Below are 21,560 nucleotides of genomic sequence, written 5' to 3'. Positions count from 1 at the left end.
CAAGGAAACGACCATATGAGTGGTTTCAGTTCCCTCTGGTAACCTGGGTACCAAGACAGGGGTGTGCATGGAGGACCAAAGTGGTGTTAGAATGGCTGAGAAAGTCAGAGCAGAATCTGGCAAGGGCATATGGAAAGAGGTGACTTTCTCCAATGTTTCAAAGCAGAAAGGGAGACAGGATTTTGTTAAAGAGGGGAGGCCATTCTAGGTTCAAAGAAGGCCATGGATAAAGGCTTGGCATGGCAATGGTCGCTGGCTGGCTGAGTACAAGAGGCTGGGAAGCGAATTTGTTTGCCTGTTTGGAATATATAAGATATTCAGAAAACGGCAGGTGAAGGGTTGGGTGCAACTGATGGAGGATCTAAAAGCAACCAACTAGCTTTACAAGGTGATCTCAAATACTTCAGAGGCATATTTTATAGGTGAGCAAGGTCTGTGTTTTAATGAACAAAATTAACCAGAAATGCATCACAAAGGCTGCACAGTGTGGACAAAGTAAAGTGGAAAATTGAGGTGATTTTCCAAGCAATCAGTCCCAAACAGCCACCACCCAGTGGCTGAGAGCATTTTTAAGCTCACATCTCTGGCCTGGTGCATTAAATTGCCTTTTGAAGGATTTAGGATCAACTGGGTTCTATGGTCTGAATATTTACATCTCCCCTAAACTCATAAGTTGGAATCTAATACCCAATATGGTAGTATTAAGCCATGGGGGCTTTGTGAAGTGATTAAATCATGAGGACTGCACCCTCATGAATGTGATTAGTGTTCTTATAAAAGAGGCTTGAGAGAGTTCCCTTGCCCCTTCTGCATGTGAGAATACAGCAACAAGGCACCATCTGTGGAGTCAGAGACCAAGCCCTTACCAGACACTGAATTTGCTGGAGCCTTGACCTTGGACTCCCCAGCCACCAGAGCTGTAAGCAATACATTTCTGTTGTTTATAAATTATCCAGTCTAAGGTATTTTGTTATAGCAGCCAGAATGGACTAAGATATTGGGTAACTCTAGCTCTCACCACAAAACCCACTCAGCTCCATTAATGATCATCACTCAGTCCTGGAGACGTTCTCCATGAACTCAACTCTACTTCTAGTCTTTCTCATCCAAAGAGACTCAGGAGTCCTCAGTCTGCCCACTGTACCTCCTAACCATCTATTGAATCCACTTCTCTCCATCCCCCTTGGCTTCTCCTCCAGCTCTCACTTTCCCTCTCACCTGGACCCCTCCAATAGCTTTCCTATCTGATCTTTTGGAACTCAGTCTTTCAGTCTTTCCCTTCTTTGGCCCATTCTCCACCTTCAAGCTATTCATTCATTCATTCATTCATTCATTCATTCAAGAAACATTTATTGATTGTGAATGGCTACGTTGTGCCAGACACTGTTCAAGTCTTCAACAGAAAGGGAGATGTGAAGATGTCTTCCCAAAGTCCCTGCCTCCATGGGGCTTACATTCCAGTAGGAAAGACAGACAATGCACAATTGAACCTTTCTGTAATATAAATCTGATTGTGCTGCCAGTCTCCAGCTTCAACCTTTCAGCATCTCATCACAGCTCCCAGGATTCACAGTTCACAAGGCCTTTCATGGTCCCCAAGATACCTCCTTTGGTATCTATCTTCTCTTCCTTTCCCCTTTCCACCTTCCCCTACCACATTTGCCTTGGCCATATAGAAGCTCTTTTGGTTCTTCAAATAAAGCTTTTTCTCTCCTGGACATCATGCAGGTTGGTCTCTGTCTGAAATACCCATCCCCCTCCTCTTTGTCTGGCTCAACTCTACCCTCGCCTTGTCTGGACATCACTTCCTCCAGGAAGCTTTCCTTCCCCCCTTCCCCCTCCGCCATGTCTGGTCAGGTACATTTTTCATGTGCTTCTCATGGTACTCTATGTTCCCTGCATTTACACACTGCATTGTAACGAGCTACTTACTTCTCTCTATCCCTGTGCACAGTGTTTTTTTTTAGGGGCAAGGGGGAGTCACTGTATCCCTAGCACCTAGCATATGGCCTCACATATAGTAGATGTACAATAAATACTCCCTGGATGGATGTATGAATGCAATGAACTCAAACTGATAGAATACTGATTGTTAAAATTTCTCATCTCACCCAGGGCATTTCTTGCTTTTCAGATCTCTGAATTATCTAAACCATTTGGGTACAGTTGGCCCAATGCTATCTGGCTTTTCTGCACTCTCCTATCCAACTTGCCCTCCTCTTATCATTGCCCAGGCATATCTGATAGTGGGGTCTTGGAGTCAAGGAATGAGGTAAACCAGAGGTGAGGAGGACCCAGAGGAAAAGTGGGAACCAGGGGGTAGGGAGGGAGTGAGTCTACAGAGGGGGAACTATTCAGATTCCTTGGGCAAACTGAACTCAGGAGGTTCCCTTGTTTTTTTGACTTTATAACAAAAATAAAGAGTCCACATACCTTTGTAGGTTGCTCTGGTTGGGATGCTACAGGTGCAGGTCCGGTTGGGCTGACTTTTATTCTGGCAGAGCTCCCTGCTAGAGTCCACGTTCTTCACCATGCACTTTGAGTGTCTTGGAGAGAAGCTTCCCACCACAGTCACTGTAGTCTGTGCAGGGAAGATACAGGGAAAAAATGATGATTTTTGCCTCATTTCCATCACAGAGCCTCATGTGATCTCACCTTTTGACCTGCCACAGGAAGGAGAATTTCTCAGAAGAGCTGATGTAAAGAATAGATGTTTCTGGGTGACAGAGCAAGACACTACCTCCAAAAATAAATAAATAAATAAATAAATAAAAATATAAAAGAATAGATGTTTTGTTGGCTATTGGGTTCGCTCTTTTGTACACTGCATATTGTTATTCTTTGACCATTTTTCTGCTTTGTGTATAAATTTTTCTTATCAATTTTCACGAGCTCTCTGCATGGTGTAGATATTAATCTTTATCTGTCATATTTCTGACACATATTTTTCTCCTAATCTATTGTTTGTCTTGTAACTTTTGCTTGTGGCATCTTTTATCCTTACACAATGTGCTTTTAAGTAATCAAATACAGGGTTTCTTGTCTCAGCTATAAAGTGCTTCCCAAACTCTAGCTTACGGACAAATATAAAATTGTTCCAACGTCTTTATTGCTTTATTTTTTAAGCTTATGTCTTTAATCCATCTGGAATTTATTTTTATATACAGTGTGAGATAAGGGTCCAACTTCATCCAGATGGTTAATCAATTATGTCACAGCCATTTATTAAACAAAAAACAAACCTCCTTTTCCCACTGAATTGAAACACCATTTTGTCCTATGTTAAATTTCCATTTATCTGGAATCTATTTCTGAACTCCGCTCTCTTTCAATAATCTATTGATCTACATCTATTCCAATGTCATTAAGTTTCTGCTCCTGTAATTTTAAATATATTTAGCATCTGAGAAGGCAAATCTCTCCTTCTTTATCTCTGTTTTCATAATTTTCTTAGCGTTTCCTGCACATTATTCATCCATATGAACTTTAAGTTCATTTTATCCAAAGGGGTTGAAGAGACTGAGTCTAAATGAAATTGTATTAAATATATGCTTTAATGTTAGAAAAATTCATAGCTTTATGATATGAAGTATTCCCATCTAAACACATGACTTGTTTTCATCCATTTCTCTTTGATCTGGGGTTCATTTAAGGCGGCATGCCTCGGTGATCTCCTAGGTATGAAGATACATTTGTCAGCTATTCCTTATGGCTAATATTGTTAGATAATGATTAAAGAAGGTGGCCTGTGAAATGTGCTTGAGAATTAGTTAAGGTTTTGCTTGTGGTCAAACATATGATTAAATTCGGGTAGAGGGAGTGTTTTTGTGTGTGTACGTTTGTATGTGTACAGGGATACGTCTGTGTGCCTGTACATGTGTGTATGTGTAGAGTAGGGACACAAAAAGACAATCTTGAAATGTTCCCAAAGTAGCTTTTTCCCAAGGAAATGGTCCAAAGTAACAAGGCAGCCAGGTCTCCTGTTCAAAACGAAAATTATAGGAATTAACATGGCAACAGTGGACTCCTTTTGCATCAGGTGCATGATGGGATCTGGTGGGAATGTGGGCCAAGTAAAAGGAACCTGGGAGTGCAGAAAGTGGTAACCTTATCACCTCCTACGAAGAGCCATAGTCTAGACAACCTGGCAGCTGTCTGTCTTCTGTTATACGTCTCACTTCCTCCCAGACTTGCTGCACTGCCAACTGAGATTCTGCTGTTTCCCTGGTTCTCTGATAAGCTTGCTAAGTCTTGTCTAGTCCCTGGAGGTCACCCCTATCTTTCCATTTTCAAAAAGTTCTGGCCATATTATCATGCTGGAAGAAGGCAAGTTCTTTCAGTCCACTTCACCTGGACTGAAGTTCAATTGTCTTTAGGGAATTCTGAGCACAGTAAAAGATCCCAAACCATTCCCACTAACTTATCTTCAACAAATGCCTGAACTCTCATTCATGCTGAATCTTCAACCCAGCATTTATATCCGCACCACACATCTTAGCACACTATCACATATTATCTAGTATACATGTATGTCTTAAATTGAATTCACAAGAGTGTCAGAAGTTTTAAAAATCACATTTTCAACAACTCTTTTAAAGTTTCCACATTTCCTTCTAGTTCTCACATATGTAGTTTTACATAACTATAATTATTCCATTTATTTATTCCACAAATATTTATCAAGCTTGCAACATATGCCAAGTGCTGCACAATGGTACTGATTATACCAGTGAACCAAACAGCTATGGTCCTTGCCCTCAAAGAGCTTATAGACTAGTAGAAGTATAGAACATTCCACCAGAATAAAATTGTAGGGTCACATGGTATCAAGGAATCATCAAGAGATGACTGAGCTAAGATGGTACAATAGAAAGGGAAAGAACCAGGCAGTCAAGGTACCCCTTAGAAGTAGCATGGGGCAGGACTGGAAGTGGGGGATGTGGATATAGAGGATGCTGGCGAGCAAATGGATGGATGGAGGTACCATAGGTACCATACATGGAGATGGGGCATACTGAGGGAGAGGCAGATGGGTGGAAGATTCAAGACTTCAATTTGGAGTATATGTAGTTCAAGATACTTGTGTGATACTTAAGCAGATGTGTCAAGTTGGGTATGGGCCTGGAGCTCAGAGGAGCAATCTGGGGTGGGGATAAAGGAGACATGAACATACAGATGATTTATAAAGCTATGGAAGTGGATAAGATTGTCTACAGACAAAATGTAGAGTAAGAAGAGAGGAAGAACCAAAACTGGGCCTTAAATGGCTCCAATATTTAGACACAGGGAGAGAAGGCACCAGCAAGGCCCAGCAAGGGAATTGAGGCCTGGCCACAGAGAAGAAGGAGAGCACAGAGTGGGCGTGCCATGGAAAGCAATGGAAAAGACAGTTTCAAGCACACTGTCAGCCAAGTAAGATGACCTTATAGTGTCCGCTGGAATGGCTGCATGGAGCAAGCACTGTTTCAGGGGAACAGTGGGGCAGAAACCAGGTTGGAGTGGACCTGAAAAGAAGAGACAGCATGTTTTTTCAGGTGCAGCGGAAGGAGAGAGGAGCCAGTGAGGTGAAGGTATTTTTGTGTAACTTGGGGTCCAGGCGAGTACGGTTAAAAAGCTGAAGCTTTGTCCTAAGAAACCCAGCATGGGACTCCTTACCAGGCTGATGGCTCTTTCTTGAATCAAGCTGGATAAAGAGGGAGTGAAGACTTAAAGGGCAGATGGGATGCAGAGGCAGCTGGGGTGTCAATTAGCCGGCAATATCCACAGGGTCAAAGAATTGCTTGCTGTACAACACTCTTATCAGATCGACATATTATACTGAATCATTCCTTATTGCTAAACAGTTTCGTTATTTCCAGGTTTCTAATTCTATAAATGCTACTGCAAGAGCATCTTCATGCCTAGGGATTTTCTTCTTTCAAGTTATTTCCTCAGGATTCTAAGGCTGAAATTAATGCTTCAAACAGAATGAATATATTTATGAATTTTGAAACATGCTGCCAAACTGCTTTCCAAAAAGGTTGTGCTAATTGGCATCACCAACACTGGGTGTTAGCATAGCTTATTATCGCTTTAATTTGTATTTATTTGAAAACTAGTGAGGTTGAACATATTTCCATATTTCTATCTACTTTCTGAATCTCCTCTTGTGAGAATATCTGTGTTTTGGCCCAGTTACTTTTTGGTGTACTGATGTTTTTCTTTTTAATTTTTCTTACTGTTATTATCTTATGATGAATATTTTTTTAGTGGCAAATATTTTCCTGAAGTGTGTCCTTTAGTTAACTCTTTTTTTTTTTTTTTTTTTTTTTTTTTGACAGAGTTTTGCTCTTGTCAGTCAGGCTGGAGTGCAGTGGCACGATCTTGGTTCACTGCAACCTTCACCTCCCGGATTCAAGCAATTCTCCTGTCTCAGCCTCCCGAGTAGCTGGGATTACAGGTGCCTGCCACCATGCCTGGCTAAATATTTTTGTATTTTTAGTAGAGACAGTGTTTCACCATGTTGGCCAGGCTGGTCTAGAACTCTTGACCTTCAGGTGACCTGCCCGCCTTGGTCTCCCAAAGTGCTGGGATTACAGGCATGAGCCACCATGCCCGGCCAAGTTAACTCTTACTTTTTGTAAAAGGAAGTCATATATATGAATATTTTTCTTTTGTTATTACATACTATATTGCTTCAGAGGTAAAATTATGTTCAACTTCATTTTCTGTCAGTTCTTCTGTGACTTATCTTTACGTATCAATTTCTTAATTAGTCTAAATTTTATTTATATTTAATGTAAAATACGAAATTGTTTCCATAGTATAAGCCAGTTATCTCACACATTTTATGAAATAATTTTTGTTTCCTCTCATTTTATGATATCTGTTCCTTAAAAATTTTACATCTATTTCTGAGCTTTCTACTATATTCTATGAATCTATATTCCTATTTTTAAACCAGAATCATGGATTAAATTATTGTTGATATCTATCGATCATCTATGTTTGCAATCTAATGGGAGTGGTCTTGCCTAAATCAACTTCTTTCTTTTCAAAATATGTTTTGGATATTCTTGTTCAGCTCATGTTATTCCATGAGCTTTTATATTACATTTTTATAAAATTCCATGAATTTTATATTAACTTTAAATAAACACTAATTCAAAAATCATTGGAATTACATGAAATCAAGAAAAATAGGTGAGGAAGAAGTGCTACTTTTGTGATATCTTCTCACCAAGAAATGTAGAACATGCCTGAATATGTTCAAGAGGTTTTCCATATATTCTAAGAAAACGCTTTGTGTATTTTTGTTTTTATTTTTGTTTATGCTTATGTTTTTAATTGATAAGGTTTTGCTATGATAAATTATAAATAGCCTTAAGGCTGGGCGCAGTGGCTTACGCCTGTAATCCCAGCACTTTGGGAGGCCAAGGCAGGCAGCTGAGGTCAGGAGTTCGAGACCAGCCTGGCCAACATGGTGAAACCCCGTCTCTACTTAAAACATAAAAAAATTAGTCAGGCATGGTGGTGGCAGGCACCTGTAATCCTAGCTACTCAGGAGGCTGAGGCAGGAGAATCGCTTCAACTAGGAGGCAGAGGTTGCAGTGAGGGGAGATCACACCGTTGCACTCCAGCCTGGGAAACAAGAGTGAAACTTCGTCTCAAAAAAAAAAAAATAGCCTTAATACACCATTGCTCTGCTATCTAACTAGAATGGCTTAAGCTAAGTTGTTCAAAGCAAAATCACTATTTTTGGTAGCTGACTTCAACACATATCTCTTAGCAAAAATGGTTTTAAAGCAGGATATGTACCTTGCTTTTTAAGTTTATGGCTGAGTAGTTCTGTTGTTTTTATGAATAGGACCTTTTATTAATGAGGTTAAAAGTTTGTTTTATTTGACATGTAGTAAGGCTATTGATATTTAAATATTTATTGAACATTCAGCACTTCATTTAATTTTTATTCATTTGAATAATTTTTAAAGCTAACATATTTAGATTCTGCAGATATGCAGCCACTTAAGATGAGTAAATAATGGTTTTTGTATATTTAATTCGAATAATTATATGTATTATTTGTTTCTTGTGTTACTGCAGTGGACAGAGCTTTATAAATAATGTCAATAGTATTAGCAATGGTAGAATTCCTTGTTTTAGTTCTGATTTGTAAAAGAATGTTTCTAGGATGGGCATGGTCACTTATGCCTATAATCCCAGCACTTTCAGAGGCTGAGGTGGGAGGATCACTTGAGTCCAGGGATTTGAGACCAGCCTGGGCAACATAAGGAGACCTTATCTCTATTAAAAAAATTTTAAAAATTAGCTGGGTGTGGTGGTTCACACCTGTAGTCCCAGTTACTTGAGAGGCTGAGGTGGGAGGATTCCTTGAGCCCAGGGGTTCAAGGCTGCAGTAAATTATGATCACCTCTTTGCACTCTAGCCTAGGTGACAGAGTGAGACCCTGTCTTAAAAAAAAAAAAAAAGTTCCAGTGTCTCTCCTCTAGGAACCACATTGTTTAAGAAATACTTTTATTCCAATTAGCTGGGCATAGTGGTATGTGCCTGTAATCCTAGCTACTTGGGAGGCTGAGGCAGGAGAATCCCTTGAACCTGGGAGGTGGAGGTTGCAGTGAGCCTAGATCATGCCACTGCACTCCAGTCTCAGTGACAGAGCAAGACTCCATCTCAAAAAAAAAAAAAAAAAAAAAAAAAGTAGAAAGCTGAAACTGGATCTCTTCTTTATATACCGTATACAAAAAATTAATTCAAGATGGATTAAAGACTTAAATGTTAGACCTAAAACCATAAAAACCTAGAAGAAAACCTAGGCAATACCATTCAGGACATAGGCATGGGCAAAGACTTCATGACTAAAACACCAAAAGCAATGGCAACAAAAGCCAAAATAGACAAACGGGATCTAATTAAACTAAAGAGCTTCTGCACAGTGAAAGAAACTAACATCAGAGTGAACAGGCAACCAACAGAATGGGAGAAAATTTTTGAAATCTACCCATCTGACAAAGGGCTAATATCCAGAATCTACAAAGAACTCAAACAAATTTACAAGAAAAAAAAAACTCCATCAAAAAGTGGGCAAAAGATATGAACAGACAGCTCTCGGAAGAAGACATTTATGCAGCCAACACACATATGCAAAGGTACTCATCATCACTGGTCATCAGAGAAATGCAAATCAAAACCACAATGAGATATAATCTCACGACAGTTAGAATGGCAATCATTAAAAAGTCAGGAAACAACAGGTGCTGGAGAGGATGTGGAGAAATAGGAACACTTTTACACTGTTGGTAGGACTGTAAACTAGTTCAACCATTGTGGAAGACAGTGGGGCGATCCCTCAAGGATCTAGAACTATAAATACCATTTGACCCAGCCATCCCATTACTGGGTATATACCCAAAGGATTATAAATCATGCTACTATAAAGACACATGCACACGTATGTTTATTGCGGCACTATTCACAATAGCAAAGACTTGGAACCAACCCAAATGTCCATCAATGATAGGCTGGATTAAGAACATGTGGTACATATACACCATGGAATACTATGCAGCCATAAAAAAGGATGAGTTCATGTCCTTTGCAGGGACATGGATGAAGGTGAAAACCATCATTCTCAGCAAACTATCACAGGGACAGAAAACCAAACACCTCACGTTCTCACTCATAGGTGGGAACTGAACAATGAGATCACTTGGACACAGGGTGGGGAATATCACACACTGGGGCCTGCCGAGGGGTGGGGGTCTGGGGGAGGGATAGCATTAGGAGAAATACCTAATGTAAATGATGAGCTGATGGGTTTAGCAAACCAACATGGCACATGTTACATATGTAACAAAACTGCACGTTGTGCACATGTATCCTAGAACTTAAAGTATAAATAATAATAATAATTTTATTTCTGTGTCTTTTGTATTTTTATTACGTATCTCTGCTTTCCTTCTCCACCACATCAGTCATTCCACCAGGGGAACCCATGTTTACAACCTTGTATGAATTCTTCCATAGTTTTGCCTATGCTCAAATAATCATATAGAGACATATATACATAAATGTGTACAGGGACATTTTTTGGTCAATGTAAGATCATGCTAGGAACACTTTTATGCATCTTGCTGTTTTTACTCAACAAAACCTCACAGAAATCCCTCCAGGACAACTGGAATTGCTCTAATTATTTCTTTTTAATGCTGATCCCATAGTGAGTATGAGGATGTACTATCTTTTAATTGTTTTGTGGAAAGAAACAAAGCTTCTGTGAACAGAGCTTCTGTATTATATGGAAGTTTTTCTCTGCCTACAAAGTAACTAGAACGTTACTAAGCATATGATAGGCAGGTAGCAAGTAGCCTTTGAATAGAGCTAACAGATGGAACTGAACATGGCCCTAGACTGCCGTCTCCATAGGTCAGGGTCAGGTTCATTTAAACAAAGACCTGAGATTTTCAGGTAAGCCGAAGGTGGCAATAGGGTAGGAAATATTTTGAAATAATGTGATCAAGAGATAGAATCAGATGGCTTATCAACACTATTAAAACAGTTAGTCCGAAGTTGGTTTGAAAGGATAGCTTTAATCAAATTACAAACTTCTTATCTTCTTTACTTTGAGAGTGGTGGTGAGCTGGAGAGAGTGAAGCAGTGGCTGTGTGGGAAGTCTCTGGGAAGATTAGGGTAAACCACAGTGGGACTTAGGGCGAGGAAGAAAACACCAGTGGTTGTTTGGGTGGTAAGCAGTTTTTGAAATGTTCTAGACTAGATACAAACAGTGATTAATTTGTAATCATGAGCCCCTAGCTAGGTAAGGAAGTTGTATAAATAGCACTTTTTATTTAATGAACAAGCTACTTCTTCCCACTACATTTAGCTGAAGTACTATCCTTACATTTTTTTAAATGACATAAGAAAAAAAATCTTCCAGAATCTTAACCACTAATCAGAGTCCTGGGTATATTCAAGGATTATGGTATTCTATTTTCTACTATTCTCTATTAGCCCCAAATTTGGCTATTTTTCAGACTGATGAGAGAAATTAGAATTTGGATACACCTAAGTTTAGATGCCTAAGAATCTTTTCCAACGAATCAATTCACTCTGATTCAGGGCTCATAGAAGTTTGTATGAAAGTTCTTTTTTTTCTTTTTTCTCCAGGAAGACAACAGAAAGTGACAACAGCCAAATAGCTTTAAATCTGTTAGTTCTGATCAGTTACGACTTAAAAGCTTGATTCTTTTATTATTTATCACTCATTAAATACTTTGGCTCTCCTTTATTAAATGTTAAATCATCGTAAGTGGTAAAGTTCTTGCCATCTCTCTGAAATGGCAAAGTGTAAGGGAAAAGAGAAAGTGGCCCATTTCCTTGTTAATGTGGCATTCAAACAGAACACAGTGAGCTCAACAGACAGGTCAGCTGGCTGCTGTACAATTATTCATAACAGAGGACTCCGTGCAATTATTCATAACACAAGAGCCGTCATTAGGGAGAACATGTCTCCTTATAGCACCACTGAGATTGCAAGGCAGGAATTCCCTTTTCCCGTAGGGCATGGTCGGCATGTGCATCTGAAAATGCTTAAATATGCTCCTTGCTCCCTTCTCTTATCCAATGACAGGGCTGATGTGTTGTCAAGAGTGGTGCTGCCATAGCGAGAGCCCACTGGCTTTCCAAAGGACCTCACATGCGATAGTCACTGCCCACGTTGGCCTTCTCTCCATCTCTACCAAGACTGTTGGAAGCTATGTTCGTAAGATGGTTACTGGAGAAGACTCAACACATTAGGATAAGGGACCATTACACTAAACAAAATTCTGCAATTAAGCCACATTTAAGGAATCTCGTTGACCATGAATCTGAACTTCTTTTTTCTCTACTTTCAAAAGCAATATGTATTTCTACTACATTAGAAGTCCAACTCTTCTTCCAGTTCAACCATTGAGAGTCATCTTCAGCTCCACAAGACAACAAACTCCACGAGAGCAGGCCCATGATGTGACTTGGTTACTGCTATATCCCCAGCACCTTGCAGAGTAGACGGCATCTGGTAGGCATTCAATATTCATTAATGAGTGCTAAATGAATGGAGTGCTATCACTAAGCATGTTTGATTGCCAATAGATGTTTTACACACAGAAGGAAGTCAGCATCCGCTGTGCAAAATGAGACAATACAATGAGGACAAATTAAAATCTTTCCTCTTACCTTGTCTTTACTGCTTCGAATTATCTGAATTTTAGGGCACTTTTTCACTCCAGACGAAATATCCAGCCAGTTTTCTAAGTTCTCTGAACGTACACAATCTCCTTGGAAAGTGCACCTAAAAAAATGCGGCAACAAAACAGCGACCCCATACATGCGTTAGTTAAAATTTTTAATACTTGGCTTCAGTACAGAATGCCAGACTTTGTACAGTGGATTATTGATTTGAGAGAGAATAGGAACATGATGCTAAAACCATGAAAAGCAACAAGAAAACAGCAGAGCATTTTTTTCCATCATGTCTAGGAGCAAAGAACAAATGTAGACAACGTGTTGAACTTCGACTCCTGAGCCATCTCTCAAGATGACATTGCCAAATATATCCGAACACATCCTCTCATGGATTCTGAAATAAGGAACTCCCTTTTAGAAATACCTAGCAAAGAACAGCTCATGGAAGAAAGAGTTCACATATTGTATAAATTTTAGGTTTGCTATTCATTCCCAGAATATCAACCTATTGTGTAACTTGATTTTGTTTTAAAAAATAATAATAATAAAGTTACTATTTTGTGCTTTGCAGTAAGATAATTAAATAGAAATATTTCAAGGGCAGAGTCTGCCTAAGAATTTGATAAGACATTCCATAACCATCTGCTGCATAACATTTATTTAGACAGACACCAAATTATATCAAAAGATATAGGTGAAACATTTTTCCAGGGCCATTTTCCCAAGTCAGCCAGCTCAGAGGATGACCCAGATAAGTCTTAAGCTGTGGCCAGGGTCAACTACTTTGATAAAGAGATGCTCAGAAGCTGAGTGGTGAGGTCACTGGCTTGCTTGATATGTCAGTCACTCTAGGTCACGTTAACTTGGGAACCCTTGCCTCACCAGATGGGGCACCAAGCCGGCAAGAAGAACAAACACCAACAGCCATGTTACCACCAAAGGGTGCTGGACTACATAGATAATCCATTGAATAGTGTCAAGGAAAGAACGAAATACTTCTAGTACTACACCTCCTCAAGGCTGAAGATTAAAATGCAGGGGTGGTAAACCAGTGATGCTGAATTTTAAAAGAAACTGAAAACACATGAATCATAAGATTGAAAAGCAACCAAGTGATGACCACATTCAGCTACGGGGAGTCCCCGAGGGGATGTGAGCGGAATGAGGAATGGATGGGCCCAAATAGTGTATTTGGCTTCTTAAAGGTTTTATTTCTTCTCCTTCCTCTACTCTCTCTCTCTCTCTCTTAATTCTTAAGAATTTAGGCCTCATGGCTTCATCTTTGAGCTCTGTGTTAATCTGAATATGGCAAAAATAGAACAGGAAGTCAGTGAGTTTCACTAAACGTCATCCCCAAGCACAATACCTTTAGCATGTCACCGGCTGCTGACATTTGGGGAACCCTGCTCCCAGCGAGCACATCTGTGTTCCACCCCCCACTACATCTGTGTCAGTTTCTTCTCCAACATTATAACCAGGAGGATTTTCATCAGCAATTCTCCAAAGCCATACATTTATCTGACCCTTGATGGCTAGCTCGTCCGTCACGGACATTAAATTCAAATTAAACCGCCTCTCAATGTCAGAGAGAGTTTGCAAGGGAGAGACAAGCACTGCTGGATTGAAAAACAGAATGACGAAGCTGGTTCTTTCGGTTGTATCTGAAATAGATCATGACTGTCAAAAACTCCCTGCCTCTCATGGGCACTCTGGTTTGTGTAAGGCACTTCCTCTGCCTATAAGAAAAAAAAAAAAATAAGCCGATTCCGAAGAGACTGGAGTACAAATATTTTTGTTGGCTCTTAATGCTGCCTGGGAGTCAAAGCCTAAGGCTGCCAAAAAAACAAGTGTAAAATATTTCATACAAATAGTGCCACAATTTGCCAATTTGTAGGCAGAAAACAGTAGTGCCACTGAGTTATCACTCTCTTTTCTGAACTCCTATAGCATTTCTTGTCGGAAGTATGTATTTTGGTATTTAATCATATGCTGCCTTGAATTACAACTTAACTGTTTCCTAAGTCTATCTCAGTTCTCCCCAAGTAAGCTCTAAGCTCCTCAAAGAAGGGAGAAGGTCTTTAATATTTCTTTAGCAAATCCCTCAGTGTCTGGCAGCATGATATGCAAATACTAGGGTTTCAATAAATATTTTTGAATGAAAGGATGAAATATGAAATCTCTATAGGTCTTTTCCATTGCTGATTTTTCTTTCTAGAGTTTTAATTCATGTCTGACTCCAACTTATGCCAAAGAGACTATTTTTAAACTAAGCTAAAAGTTTGAATCTGGGGACCAAATTAGGGGGTGAGGTTTTCATTTTATTTTTTTGAAAAAAAAAGAGAAAAGAAAATATATAATGAACCTTTCATTTTTTATTCTGCATAAGGCAAAACCAAAATCTAACTATGTTAAGCAACTAAACATAAATTCCTTGTTTGTACATATAGATATAAAAAAACCCCACCACCTCTGAACTCCTATTCCTTGCCTCTCACCAGTAAAAATAAAAAATGAAAAAATGAAAAGCAAACCATGACATCAAGTATGTATAACCAGATGGCCAGCCAACAACAGTATCTTATTACTTCTCAAATATTGCAGATTATAAAATCTTCATGACAGCATATTACTCATACATTTACATTTCTTACAGAGCAGATCTTGTAGCTCCCATATTTTAGTAAACAAAGCTAGTTACTCCAAAATATTTCCTTTCGAAAGCTATCACTCTAATTCCTGCGTGTTAACAAGAGCAATGGTCAAGTGCATAAACACTTGAGCCACTGCCCTAATTAAATTAAAATCTCATTGTCACACAGGACTCGTAGCGAGGCTGATTCTTCAGTGATGCACTCTCAGATAGGCTGATATCTTAATGGCTTCATTTCAATTTCTTCAGGCCAAGAATAGGAGGAAAATTGGATTTGGATAAAAATGGACATATTCTAGAGAAATTGGTAGAGATACGTTTGCTTTCTTGACTTATTGTTACTTTTGCTCCACCCTCTACTGAGGATCTATCCCAAAGTCCTCAGACTCCCAGTCAGTATTTTATTTTTCTAGTCCTTATTTCCAGTTAGAGCTAATACTTTCATGATAAAGCCTGCAGGCAGACACAAGCCTATTTGCAAATTAGAAAACAGAATCTGCCCAAACGCAAAGATTGCCTGAAGAAAAAAAAAAATCCCCCAAACAAAAAAGTTAATTTAAAAAGACTTCCCTTATGTGAAAAACACTGTACGTAGAAACAATTCAGTCAATGAAACTATTTAAGAAAGCTGTTCTTGTTAGTTTGCTATAGAATCTGCTGTAGAGCTTAACGTAGTTGAGATAATACTAAAGTTTGATATTGCCGTTCAGCTACGTAAGTATGTAACCGCCCCCTCCCTCACCCCCAACAGATTAAAAAAAAAAAAAAAAAAAAAAAAACAGTTCCAAACCTACTCTGACCCCGAGTCATAAACAGGAAGGTCCCAGACACTTGTTTCTAAGTTCACTGTTTGAAACTTAGAAAGTCTTTCTATACAATGGGTTTGCTTCCTGGGTTCTTAGAAATATGTGTAACCCACAGTATCCCTGAATAATTACCCCACCACACACTGGCATGGAGGGAATATTACTCTGTGCCAGGCACTGCTGGGAGTGTTTGCAGTTAGTTCTCACAACAACCCCGCTCTATACAGATGAAACAGAAGCTCAGGGAAGTACAGTAACATATCAAGGCCACACAGCTGCCAAGTGGTCGAAGTCTTATTTCAGAGCCCACAAACTTGGCCCCCTTGCTGCATGCCTTCCTATGGATCCTAACCACCACTTAATAAAGGACATTCATAGTTCCTCCTGGCTTCCTGGGACCTCAACCAGTGGTTGGAGAGTGGGGCTGGGCCAGGACGAGGACACAGGGATGGGGACCCCAGAAACAGAGAAAAGAGAAGGTAAGGCAGAGACTGTAGGATGAAGAGGGTAGCAAGGATTTGGGGGAGAACACAGAAGCGGGGATTCTGAGAGGCCTCTAATTTTCCTCTATCACTAGCTGTGAATACAACACAACCACACAACTAGCAAGAGGTGAAAATTCCAGGCAGCTCTGGACTTAGAAATCCATTCTACTGCCAAAAAATTTTTCTTGCAGACCATCTGTTTCTAATATAAAATGCATTTTCCTCCATAGAAATAATGTTATAAACAGTGATTAGGTTTCCAGGTTAGCCCACAAAACCTACTTATCCATAATGTAACTTTACTACTATATATTTGCAATAAAGAATAGCAGAAAACAACGAGATTGCAGCCATTTGCATTATATAGCAGTTTTCTTCTTATTTGTGTTTCTGCTCAGCTGGTAGTCTGGGAACAGTGCTCAGCTGGATCGACTTTTAAATTTATTATTACAGTATCGTATTTATACAGCATTTCTTTTTTTTTTTTTAATGGGCATGGCTTAAATTATTAATTGTTTTCATGCCAACATAAAGAGCAGGGAGGCCCACCTCTAAAAAGGAGCCGAAGTTTCCAAGCAGGTAAAATACCCATGGGCTGGGCTGGGGTGCCTTGAGAGGCCGACTCTATCAGGCTAGAATCTTGCAGTAAAAATTTACCACTTACTCAACCTTGAAATAGAAACTCTGAACTCAGAAATGTAACTTCTACTTCCTGCCACTCAAATTTCATCAGCATCCTCTAATCTAATTGTTCACCAAGAGCAGACAGTCCCTGAAGGAATCTGATAACTACATATCAGGTAAGTGGCTTGAATGTGGGGGTTAGTGTGAACTGTTCCAAAGATTCTACACTGATATAATATCAGAAAACTTTTAACAAGGAAACAATCCAGCTTCTCTCTCTCCCAGGAAACAGGAGACTGCATCCATGCTGGGGGAGGGCTTTGCTATAAAAGCATCTCAAGGTCTTTTGCTAAGTGATTTGAAACAGATGTCTGCATTTTTAGAGAAGGCACAGAGCCCAGTGGAGGGGCCAGGTGGTCCCCAGCATCGGGGGACTTTCTTGACAATTGCCAGTCCACGAGATGAGGAAACCAAGCCTACTGAATAGAAGAGAATAGGAAGTCTGTGACAAACTAATCTTCAAATGAAAGGCCTCCAGAGTCTTTAAGAGGGGAATGCCAAAACATAAGACCAGGAAAAATTGGAAAATTGAATATTCATCATTGAAGCTGAAAGTCAATCTACATGATAAAATTATGCTAATAACAGAGACAATTTAGAAAATTTTTTTTAAGCAAAAACATCTAACATGCCAGGCAATGTCTTTTCACATGATTTGATTCATTTATTATTCACAACAAACCTCTAAGTAGCTGCAATAATTGTCCCTGCTTCATAGATGGGGAAACTGAGGCATAGCTGGTTCCATATTGCTTTCCTAAGGTCACAGAGATAGTAAACAGAGGAGCTGACCTACTAAGTCAGGCAGTGTAGCCTCAAAGCCTGTGGTCTCATCAGCTACCTATACTGCCTCTCAGAATAGCTAATAGTAACTGAGCCCATCTGTCTTAGTCTGTTTTGTGTTGCTATAATAGAATACCACAGACTGGGTAATTTATAAAGACAAGAAATTTATTTTTTACAGTTCTGGAGGCTGGAGAGTCCAAGGTCAAGGGGCCTGCATCTGGCGAGGGCCTTAATGCTGCATCATCCCACCGTGGATGAGCAAGAGACGGCGAGAGCATGCACGTGTGAACAAGAGAAAGAGACCGGAATTTGCAGCCTGAAGCCCTTCTATGCTTGGCATTAATCCATTCACAAAGGCAGAGCCCTCATGACCTAAACACCTCTCATTAGGTCCCACCTTTCAACAGAGTTGCATTGGGGATTAAATTCCCAACACATGCTTTTCAGGTGACATTTTCAAACCATAGCACCTTCCTAGTGCCCATAGGCCAGGCATTGTTTCTGGGGACTTCTGGGAATTGACACAGTAATCCTCACAACCAGCCCATGAAGTAGGTGTTATTGTTACCACCTCCATGTCAGAGGTTGAGAAACGGAGGTGCAGAGAGGTTAGTTAGCATGGTGTCTGGCACTGGCATCTATCTCTTACTACCACATCAAATTGCTCAAAAATTGTAAAGGCTTCCAGGGTAGCGACATCACAAATGCCAGCATAATAGTAAGTAGATTCTTCCAAGACATGGCCATATAGGAAAATACAAGTTTTACTCAATTTCTCAGCATTTTTCAAACTGAACTGTGTTCCTGGAGTTGTTTTGGGTGTTAATATTAAAGTAGGGTTCTATTGCCAAGAAGCTGGGAAACACTAGTAAATAAAATTAAACAAGTCTTTCTGCTGCAGGACTTAGAGCCTTGAAGATGCCACTGTGCTTTGTAACTTTCCGGGACAAGAACGAATGATGTACCATCTTCCAGCTTTTTTGCTGAAGGATGTTCTGAGGGATGAGAAATTCTAGTCACACACATTGGGAACCGCTACCTAGTCTGGTTTAATGAGCAATAATCCACATGGCGGATCAAATTAGAAAACTTTGTGCCTATTTTGGCTAATTTGGGTAACTCTTGTACCCAACTGATCATGGCCTATTAATTCTAAGCATCCTCTACAACCCATGCTTACCCCCCACCTCTCACCTGGGTTCCTGCAGCAGCCAAATGAAGTCTCCCCCTTCCCACTTCCTGTTTCTCTCATCAACCTCCACACCAACATCTGGGTTACTCTTATGCAAGAGCTGATGATGTTACTCCCTGCTTAAAAATCTCTCATGATACCCTTTCTCCCATACCAGACTCTCCTGTCTACATGCCTTTCAGCACCCCCAGTCTGCAACACATGTTTCCATGCTCATCTCTGACCCCGACACTGTGATCTGGCCCCTGCCTTCCTCTTCAAACTCATCCCCAGGTAGGTTTGGTTGATGAGTCTGTCTATCTGGACTGCAAGCTCCTAAAAATACCTGTCCCTGATATCTATTCCATAGTGCCTCGTGGAGAGTAGGCATTTGATAAACACATACAGGGCAAACAGGCCCGGCCCTCCCGAGCGTGTGCTATCCTCACTACCCTGAATGCCTCTGGGCCTGCAACACTAGGTGAAATCACGTTCCTTGTTCAAGGGCTATTTCAGTGTCCTCCTCTATGATATTTGCTCAGACTCCAGGCAAAGCAGTCACTCCCTCCTCTGTGTCCCCATGACATTTACACATGTTCCTAGTCTACACAGCATACTGCATTAGTTGCTGATTGCCTGCCTGTCTCTCCAGCTACACTGTAAATCCCCCAAAGGGAAAGGACCACTTTATTCACCTTTGCACCCTCAGGGCCTAGGACCATACCTGGCATTCATTCTACAGATATGAACTGAGAGCCCACTGGATGCCAAACACTCCACTAGGCACTGTGGACATTTCAATGGATAAGCCAGTTAAGTTCCTTCTCTTATTGAGCTTATAGTCCAGAGAGGCACACAGACAAAAACCAAATAAACAGACAATCATTTAAAATAATTTCAAATTGAGGTATGTCTTCTGCAGAAACCAAAGATATAGGAGAAAGGAACCTACTTTAGACAGGCTAGTGAAGAAAGATGGCATTTCAGCTAAGCATTCAAGGATGAGAACCATGAGAGCAGTGGGAAGAGGCCTGGTGCTAGTGGCTCATGCCTGTAATCCCAGCACTTTGGGAGGCCAGATCATTTGAGGCCAGGAGCTCAAGACCATCCTGGCCAACCTGGTGAAACCCTGTCTCTAATAAAAACACAAAAAATTAGCCGGGTGAGGTGGTGCATGCCTGTAATCCCAGCTACTCAGGAAACTGAGGCACAAGAATTGCTTGAACTGGAGGCACAGCTTGCAGTGAGTCGAGATCATGCTATTGCACTCCAGCCTGGGTGACAGAGCAAGACTCTGTCTCAAAAAAAAAAAAAAAAAATTGTAGTGGGAAGAGCATTCCAGGCAGAAGGAACAGCATGTGCAGAGTATCTGAGTGCACTTAAAGTATGGTCTCTGCAAGGAACTGATGAAATAGACCAGCTTGGCTAGAACTTAGTGAAGGAAGGGGGATAGCGGTTGTGCAGTTTGCAAGCCAGTGACCCCAAGCAAGCCATGTGCCCTCTCTGTGTCTCAGGCTCTCCATCTGCAGAAATACAAATAATAGTTTTCACCTGATGAAGTTGGGAGACAAATGTACATCCGTTCTAAGAGTTTACAATTATGCCTCAATAAATATTAGTTGTTATTATATTATATGGGAAAATGGAACAGAAAATATAGGCAAAAACTTGGATGACATAAGCCAAAGACAAAATGGTAGTGATGAGAAAGGGATTTGGGCAATGAGGTTGACCAGATGCCCTTTGGCATTGCTCACACACCAGCTCAATGCCCAACATGCCTTTTCTATGTAAGGAGGCAGACACAATTCAAGGCTTCTTGGAGGATTCTTAATCACAACTCTCTTTCCTCCTAAATATTAAAGGATTCTCTGGAGTCCTTTCATGCCTTGAGTACCGGCTATTAGAGCACTCTGCACGGTGTACTGAAATTATTCCCACACTCACCTGTGAGCTTCTCCACAGCAGACCCTCATACATCTTTGTTTTCCCCAGGGCCTAGTACAGGACCTGGCCCACGGCTGGCATTCAACAAAAGGTAGCTGAATTGGGTTAAGAAGGAAATTTTAAAGTGACTAAATTCTTGTCTATGTTTCAGTGAAACCAGCAGAAGTCATTTCATTGATTTTTGTTCACGAGGTTGGCCTGTTCACTGGCGTGGTGGAAAACCAGCCTTTGTCTTGAAACTCTGAGCTATTTAGCACACAAAAAACACATTTGCAGACTGAAACACTCACACAAAACTGGTCTGTGGCCTTTGCTCCTTGTGGTTCTTTTGTGGGCGATGAGTGTACTAAAAGTTGGTGTTTTCTATTTCCAAACGCAAATCACGAACTAAATAATTTAGGGGAGCTATTTAAAAAAACAACAGCTGGAAATAAAAATGTGAAAATGACACCTCTTGAGTCAGAAAGGTCTGGGTTCAAAGCTGCCCTCCCATATACTCCCTGTGTAACTGGGGGCCACATTCCTTAGTCTCTGTGGGCCTCAGTTTCCCCACCACTAAACAGGTGGCAATGATATTAAAACCCGATCCTCCTGAAAGCAGTATCAAATCCCACATTTGGCCTATCAGAAACAGTGCACCCTCCAGATAGCAGAATAAAAGCATCCAAATGTTTAAAAAGCAAAAAACAAAAGACTGGCAGGAAGGCTTCGAATGAAGATCTGAACATTGTGTTTGGATATGGAGGAGATGCTGGGAACAGGACAAATACTAGGTCACAGAGACAAGTGAAAACATTTGAGGAATATTT

The 21,560-nt window shown here is 40.4% G+C and overlaps 1 protein-coding gene across 1 annotated transcript in view; it reads right to left on the bottom strand.

Annotated features, from left to right (window-relative positions):
- Positions 1-21,560, bottom strand: part of PLXNC1 (plexin C1) — a 159,145-nt gene that overhangs the window by 85,856 nt on the left and 51,729 nt on the right. Inside the window, exons 5-6 of the mRNA XM_037996696.2 lie at positions 12,214-12,328; positions 2,434-2,581 (exon numbers count right to left, since the gene is read on the bottom strand). Coding sequence (XP_037852624.2) covers positions 2,434-2,581; positions 12,214-12,328 — 263 coding nt within the window. The remainder of the gene's footprint in view (positions 1-2,433; positions 2,582-12,213; positions 12,329-21,560) is intronic.

Source organism: Chlorocebus sabaeus, chromosome 11, assembly GCF_047675955.1.
Source record: "Chlorocebus sabaeus isolate Y175 chromosome 11, mChlSab1.0.hap1, whole genome shotgun sequence".
NCBI classification, from domain to species: Eukaryota; Metazoa; Chordata; class Mammalia; order Primates; family Cercopithecidae; genus Chlorocebus; species Chlorocebus sabaeus.
The sequence above is the reverse complement of the archived record's forward strand: the minus strand, read 5'-3'. Positions and strand labels throughout refer to the sequence as shown.